General features: G+C 27.5%; 2 protein-coding genes across 2 annotated transcripts in view; both read left to right on the top strand.

The window, feature by feature from the left end:
* The window catches only part of LOC124420525 (transcription factor grauzone-like), a 14614-nt gene extending 13662 nt beyond the window's left edge, over positions 1-952 (top strand). Inside the window, exon 4 of the mRNA XM_046953568.1 lies at positions 881-952. The gene's annotated coding sequence lies outside the window, so the exon portion shown is untranslated. The remainder of the gene's footprint in view (positions 1-880) is intronic.
* Positions 366-1667, top strand: LOC111690297 (transcription factor grauzone-like). Its single transcript, XM_046954235.1, has 3 exons — positions 366-385; positions 881-1078; positions 1130-1667. The coding sequence occupies exons 1-3, from the start codon at positions 366-368 to the stop codon at positions 1665-1667; spliced, it is 756 nt and encodes a 251-aa protein (XP_046810191.1).
* The last annotated feature ends 6872 nt before the right edge of the window (positions 1668-8539 follow it).

The raw sequence follows: 8539 nt of genomic DNA, 5'->3' as shown, positions 1-8539 counted from the left end.
TTTAAAAACTCATTACTAAGTAGAAAAGGGACATAGCCCCTAAACTCTTTATACTCTAAGTCAAATGTAATACAATTGATTTTATTCGAAATAAATAAATAAATAAAAAAATAAATAACAAATTAGCAATTCACGAGCTTATTTAATAAAAAAATTGAAATAAATGCCGAAAAAATGGGTTAATGCCTCAACCAATTCATGACATCAAACACACGACTAAGGTTAAAAACAGTACTGTAGAAAAAAACACTAAAAAATTTGAATGACCTGCTCAGTGCATCCCCATAAATCTAATAGATTAATATTTGATCAACAAATTCTGTTGCAATAGCGAACAAAAACGGATAGCGTTTGAAAATAATAGTATGGGGGAAAGCAAGGGAAGGTGAAAGCGATTGCGAATAATAATGGTAAAAAATTGCAAAAATGGCTTGAGTAGATCCAGATATTCAAATCAAAACCAAAATAGATAAAAAATTTTGATAAACATAAAATTAAAATAATGATATATAAAATTTACACTTTATTTTGTCCGACAAAAAAGTGAATTTACTTTAATTTTAAATGTTATAGAGAAAAGTTTTAGATGGAATAAATTTGTTTTCTTTATATTTATTTTGTAGAATTGTATATAAACTAAATGAATTTAAAAAAAATCCATATTCAATAATGATTTAACAGATTATTTTGAAGAATTGTATATAAACTAAATGAATTTAAAAAAATCCATAATCAATAATGATTTAACAGATTTTTCGATGAAATAATGTAGCATGAACACTTTTGCACTATGTTTTTTGCATATGTTGCGACACATATGTAACATATGTATGTATGTCAATACATAAATATCTTTCTTTACTTTTTAATCTATTTTTAGATGCGAAGAATGTGATTTTACATTTTCCGATCGTCAATCTAAGCATAATCATTTCTTAGTTAAACATCAAAAAGATGAAGATAAAATTTACGCATGTTCTCAGTGTTCAAAAAAGTTTGTAAGGAAATATCTTCTGGAGCAGCATAAATCATTTTCTCATAGAGAATTTATACCAAAGTGCAAAAATTGTGGTAAAAGGTATTTTTTATTATAAAATTTTTAAATTTTTGGTAACACGACTTGTTTTAGATTTAAAACTGTAGAGGAATTAACGGAACATTACAATAAGGAAGACTGTCATCCTGGTACAATGTGTGATATTTGTGCAAAATATATTCGCGGCTCAGCTGCTTTTAAACGGCACCAGTTAGAGCATCAGGGTGTTTCGATTCCAAAAGTGCAATGTGATTTATGTGGTTTGTGGTATAAAGATAAAAGAGGATTAAAGAGACACAAAATAAAACACATAGAATCCAAAGAACCTCATGTTTGTGACATATGTCAAAAATTGTCTCCAAGTCGTAGTGCGATGTTAAGTCACAAACGTTATGCTCACGGAACCGACCGAACACATCAATGTAATGTATGCCACAAGACATTTAAGAAGCCAATATCACTGAGAGAGCATATGACTACACATACTGGAGAAGTGCTCTATAAATGTCCACACTGTACTAAGACATTTAATTCAAATGCAAATATGCATTCACATCGAAAAAAGGTGCATCCAAAAGAATTTGAAGAGGCTCGGAAACAACGTAAGCAAAATAATCCACCTATTGGTTAACAGCGCGGTTCCCAATTTCAAAAGTGTTGTGAGGAAACAATTAAGTAATGATGGATTCAAAAAATTTCAGGTATTTTTATTTTTACATTACCTACACAGAAAAAAGTTTCGGCATAAATATTTTGATTCGGGATTTTATAAAGAGTTAGCCCCATATTCATAAATACTTTTTGGGGTATTGTAGGAATTTTGTATGGCGATTAATATAATAATGAATATGGGGGTAAATGTTTAGCTGTGTTTAGCTGTGTTTACTGATGTTTTCCTGTTTTATATTTTATTTTGAAACATTTCAAATTTTATTTCTTTTAATTGTACAATATTTGCTAATATACTAAATATGGAGAAAGATTTTTAGTAGATAATTTACTTATTCTTTCATGAAAATCATAGAAAAGAATGTAAACATTCAAACAATTTCCCTCATGAGGATATTTATACATTTTATGAACATGTAATGTAATTAAGAGAATTAATACGGGTTGTGGTGAACATATAATTTTCAATATAATTTTTATTTGCTTAATTTTCTCTGAAAGCATAAAGGTTTATTTTTTGAATAAACTAGAAGCCCTTGGTTTAAAGCAGTGTTTACTTTTACTAATATATTTGCCGCAAAATACACATTTTTATTACTCGTCATATTAAAAATATTTAAACTTTTTCAGATTAAAATAACATTGCTACTAAATATTGCCATTCTGTTTTTATGTTTAACTAGAAAAATTGCGACGTTACACTGCAATCTCTAGCAGCACACAAGAAAAAAATATTTTTGATATCGGGGTAAAATGTAGAGATACAGTGTCTCTCATAAGTATTAGAATTTAGGTATAATAAGAAAAGAAACCAAATTTAAAAACATATTTTGTATGCAAAATTAATAAATTAATTTGTTAAATTGTCTAGACAGTCCTCAGCTTTGATATCACGCTTTTTAAAACTTTAAAAATTCACATTTACCTAAATTAATTTAGCTTTATTTAAAAAAGTCCATAAAATTACCTCACAAAAGTATACTATTTTTTTTTCATATTTGACTATATTATACGAAACACAAAAATTAGAATCGAAGGGTTTTTTGCTAAAAATTGTTTTAAGGGGTAACTATCCGAATGGATATAATTTTGGACCATTTGGTCCACAATTTTGGGGAATTTGTACTATCTTTTCATGTAATATCATTAAAATGGCGATTTTTAGCAATATTTGTATTTTTTCTCTTTTTTCCCGGAGATAAAACCAAAATTTGTAATTGGTATTTAATAGATTCTTTCAGGTATCTAAAAATAATATTTTTTGTTACAAGAATCTGTATTTAAACGTTCCAAAATATGTTATTGGAATCATTCTTCTATAGCTAATTCGATTTATTGGAACTCAAGTATATTTTTATAATACTAGGGTCAAAATTTTTCGGAGAAACTTGTCTTCTATATATTGTTTTAGATATCAGCTGTTATACGTTTTAAGTTTTTAATATATTGTGGAAGTGTTCAACTCCAAAGCATGCCTCGAAGAAACGCCATATAGTGGAATCATTCTAACTCAAAAATATTGATATCTGTTTAAATATTATCTACTATGATCGAAATAAATCCACATTTTTGAACATACAGTGTTGTTGTAATGGCCAACATAATCATGAATGTTATGAGTATTAAAAACTAAAATGTACTGTATAGGATGACGTTTTGTTAAGGCATGTTTTGGAGTTGTATACCGCTACGATGTCTTGAAAATTTTAAATATATTGCTTATATCAACAATAATATATACTAGCCAACTTTGTCGGAAAATATCGATCCTAGTGGTACGAAAAGGGTCTTAAATTAATATTAAATTTTGGTTTTATCTCTGGAAAAATAGAAAAAAGTGGCAAATATGGTCAAAAATCCTAATTTTAATGATATTATATGAAAAGATGGCACAAATGCCCCAAAGTTGTGGGCCAAAAATATATCCTTTCGGTTGATAGTAACCTCTTAAAACAATTTTAAGCAAAAAGACCGTTCGATTCTAATTTTTATGTTTCGTAAAATATGGTCAAACATGAAATACAGGAAAAGTTCGAATACTTTTGTGAAGTAATTTTATAGACTTTTTTAAAAAAAGTTAAATTAATTTAAGTAAATGTGAATTTTTAAAGATTTAAAAAGCGTGATATCAAAGCTAAGGACTGTCTAGACAATTTTACAAATAAATTTATTAATTTTGCATACAAAATATGTTATTAAATTTTGTTTCTTTTCATATTATACCTAAATTCGAATACTTATGAGAGACACTGTATATATTAGTAGAATAAGTCTTTATTGTCATTAAATGCTAAACTTATAATAGTTTTAAAAAATTGTTGTTGTGCTTTAAAAATAAAATTCTAAAATAATGAAACATTTTATGACCTGATTCACACTGGGAAACTGTTGAGAAACGAAAGAGATGGTTGATATTTCTTTCTCTTTTTCTCACACACAAAAATCAAAAGTTTCCCAAAAAAATTTCATAGTGTGAACCAGGTCTATGGAGGGTTTATTGTTTAATCATAACTAAATAGTATAATTCTAAGTCGAAAGGGAAAAACTCTTCAGCGAGCCGGTGATAATATTTAAAATTGACGCCTGAATATTCGCAATATTTACATAAGCATGCTATATATTTGTGTATAGTTCTACAATTTAAAGATTAATTACATTTTATTAAGATATTTATGAAAGTTATTAAATTTTATAAAGTTAAATAAAAAACTATACATTTAAAAATATCGTTATCTAAAATAACACAAGTTTTCAGAAGAGCAAAAAAACTGTTTATTTCACTAGTTCGTAAAGATTTTTGATCTTTATACCCTCCACCACCATCAGTGGTGATAGAGGATATATGTATATAAGTTTGTCATTCCGTGTGTAACACCAAGAAATATTCATCTGAGACCCAACAAATATATTCTGGGTCCTTGTGAAATTCTGAGTCGATTAAGCCCATCCCATCTGTCCGTCTGCCTGTCTGTGTAAAACACGCTCACGTTCAAACTAAGCCAACCAAATTCATCGAAAATATTTATTGTTATCCTAAGCATGGTATTAAAAATCATCAAAATCGGTTCACATCGGGAAAAGCCATGAATCAAAATTTAAAACAACCTCGAAAAAATAAGCATTTTTACACATTCTGATGTAATTTTCTCGAAAACATGCAAGATAATTCCATGAAAATCACCATTCTACATAAGAGCTTAATCTCTGCGGAAAATCGCCAGAATCGGTCCACATTTTCATACCTCCCATACAAAAGTACATATTCCCGGAAAATGGGTTTTTTGTTAATAACTTCCGTTGCAATGTCGATATCTTAACAAAATTTTACAAATTAAAATCGTATGTCAATAGAATTTATTCAGTGGAAATATTTTTTGTTAATAACTTCCGTTGCAATGTCGATATCTTAACAAAATTTTACAAATTAAAATCGTATGTCAATAGGTTTTATTCAGTGGAAATGTTTTTTGGATTTGTCCATAATTGGACATAGCTCTCCCGAAAATCACTTAAACGCGCATAACTCATGTAAAATTTGGTACAAGTATTGCTCTTATATACAGAACTATTACCATGAAAGGTATCCATATACAATTTGGCACAAATATTGCTTATATTCAGAGAAATAATATTGTGAAATGTTTTTCCTATCGGTCCATTATTGATCATAGCTCCCATACAAGGTCCCTTTTGGAAAACACTTAAAGGAATCGAAATCACGAAAATCAGAGAAAACGCACATAACTCATAACCAAATATTGATATCCATACATTTAGCAAAAATATTGCTCTTATGTACATAAATTCACTATAAAATTGTTTTACGATCGGTCCATATTTGGTCACAGCTCTCATACTAGGTCCAGAAAATCACTTAGATTCACAATATTTATTACCAAATAATGATGTAGATACAGAAATTTTGAGATTTTGTCTTTATATACATAAGTGTATGTAAGCTTCGGCTTAGCCAAATATAGCACTCTAACTTGTTTTCTTTTACAATATATTTTTACGACCATATTCTAAATCGTTATATAAAAAGAATTTAAAATTTTGCATTATTTGCAAAATTTATATTTTTCTACGAAAATTTTTTCAACCTTCAGATAGAGAGTTTTTCATAAAAATATACATTTTTTATTATTTAATTTAATATCAATAAATATTATATTTTATGCAATTTAATAAAATAATATAAACCAAATTGTTGAAAAAGAAACAGATTATAAGGTTTTGGTCCAAAATCAATGTTATATGATTAAACACGGCCATAAAATTAATCAAATTAGAATCATAATGAGCGATATCTTGAAAACTAAACTGCTAAAATGTGGAAGATTATTACATAATTTTCTTTTGGAAGAAATGTAGTTAATATTATTTTGTAATACATTAAGGAAAAAAAAATATGTAGGTAGTATTTTCTGTACTATATCATACAGAAACTATGAAATTATTTAAACTATATTTTAATAAATAATATGTCAATCAGTACAGGATATTATAGGTCGAATGGATGATAATAAATATACATATTAATATCGACATACATACATATGTACATACATACGTAGGTACATACATACATACATACATACATACATACATACATACATACATACATACATACATACATACATACATACATACATACATACATACATACATACATACATACATACATGCGTACAAATGTGAAGTGTAATACTGAATTTAAGCTCATGAAATGTCATAAAACTGTCAGTGTACTTACATACATACCTACATAGTTTATTTACAAATTGCAGCATCAGTATTGCCAAAAAATAATAAATAAAACTACAACTGGCAGTAGCAAAACCGAAATAAAGTTACATTGCTGCTAGGAAAAACTAAACGCAAACAAAAATAACATCAATACTAGCCATATTAGTTTAACAAATTTGAGATATATTTGTGTTGGCCTGCAATTATGTCTGCATGCTACTAGAAATTGCAAACACGAGTTTCCAATTTGGTTTAAGTCAGTTTTAGTAAAATTTTCCAAATCAAGTCGAAAGTTTCACCACTAATAGAAAGTTCGTTTGTGAGTAAAATGACGTAAAAAATTTTTGACGGCCACGCCTACTTGAGGTTGGGCGGGCATCTAAAGTTCAAAATATTTATGGCTATATCTCGAAAAATATACGTTTATATGATTCTGTAAGTATTATAGTTCCTGAGATATTAATAATTTAATTATGATTTTGTTATTAAAAAAACCGTATGTATACTAATCTTTATTAAGATTAGTATACATACCATAGAGAGTAAAATCCTTGCGCTCGGCCGGCTATTTAGGAAATCTTTACTAAGCAAAGAAAGCCGTGTAAACAAAAAATATTTTTAAATGGTTTTTGAAATCAAATATCTCTTTCATTTGAATCAGATACAGAAATGGTTTATACCTTAAATAAAAGCTTAATTCATTGGCTATTAACATAAAGAAATTTATAATAGAATTATATAGAAATTTTTTTCGATTTCTTTTTGATGAAAAAAAGTCGAGTCAAAATATATATTTTCCGGAAAAACCTAAAGTTGATCCATATTCTAGTATTATGTGATATATCGTCTCAAAACGCTCTATATTAGGGTTTATTTATTTATTTATTTATTTATTTTATTTTTTTTTTGAGAAATGTCACTAAAAGTTGTTCCTAATTAAGATCCTTGTATTTCCCAAAAAGTTGATTTTTGGACAAAAGTTGAAAACATAAAAGTCTACTGTTGACTAAAAAATGAGAACCTAGGACAAAACGATTAAAATCTGAGATCATTCCTATTTCCCACCGTTTTTTGAGTTAAAACATAAAAGTCCATTTTTGGCTAATCCAGAGAACAAATTCAAATTTTTTTTTTAAAAAAAAGTTATTTATTTTAACAAAGGTATTTAGTTAGCTTAGTACGCAAACATAACAAGTCATCTTTTATAAATTTTACAGGAGAAGCATAAAACTTCATAACTTCTTTTGTATTTCATATTTTTAAAATCTGTAAACGTAGTTTTTTTCTTAGACATCTCTCTTTAACGCTCATAATTCCATTAAACCTATCAGTATAGCTTTGAAATTCTATTTAGAGAAAACTTTAAATTAATTTAATTTGCTACACTAATTTTAATGATATATCTGAATGAATGAATATCTGACCATAGCTCCCATGTAAAGTACCCTTGAAAAAAATACTCTAATGCTTATAACTGTTTTTAAAATACCAGAATAGTGATGAAATCCGACATAAACACTATTTACAGTATTTTATGAGGATAGTGCAATGTTTGACCCTACCCCAATGACTTTAAAGCACACAACTGGCTTGAAATAGCCGTAAAGCGATGCAATTCAACGTTAACAAGTTTATAGGAATTAAAATTTCGTTACTAACTACTATGACATTCGGTTCATAACTTACGCTATTCTCTATATCTTCCCTCTTAAAGAATATCAGTTTATTGTCAATATTTATTTGTTTTACTTGTTTTACTTTATTTTCTTACTCATCTGCAGATTTTACAAACTACACACTATTTCCTAGACGTTGATGTACAAAATGATTGATATTTCTTTTTATATGACTAATTAATGCATTTATAATAGCAAATGTAAGGTCTTGGCAATTTTTCTTTGTATATTTTTATTGCTTTGAGGACTTTGCACGTTTGCATACGGGAGCGAAAGTACATGTTTAAAGTATAAAAAGGTAATTTTTTTTATATCATGTGTATTTCTAGTTATACTACCATTCTGCATTAAAATCTCAATTTCTATAAAATGTGAACTTGTTACGTTTGCGTACTAAGCTAACAATTTA

The sequence above is a fragment of the Lucilia cuprina genome, chromosome 6 (genome assembly GCF_022045245.1).
Source record: "Lucilia cuprina isolate Lc7/37 chromosome 6, ASM2204524v1, whole genome shotgun sequence".
Lineage (NCBI taxonomy): Eukaryota > Metazoa > Arthropoda > Insecta > Diptera > Calliphoridae > Lucilia > Lucilia cuprina.
The sequence above is the reverse complement of the archived record's forward strand: the minus strand, read 5'-3'. Positions and strand labels throughout refer to the sequence as shown.

Bases quoted from the DNA above. Each gene is read 5' to 3' on its own strand.
- LOC111690297 (XM_046954235.1), top strand. From the start codon at position 366: ATGGGGGAAAGCAAGGGAAG. The intron at 386-880 runs GTGAAAGCGATT...ATCTATTTTTAG, and splicing joins ATGGGGGAAAGCAAGGGAAG to ATGCGAAGAATGTGATTTTA. The intron at 1,079-1,129 runs GTATTTTTTATT...GACTTGTTTTAG, and splicing joins TGCAAAAATTGTGGTAAAAG to ATTTAAAACTGTAGAGGAAT.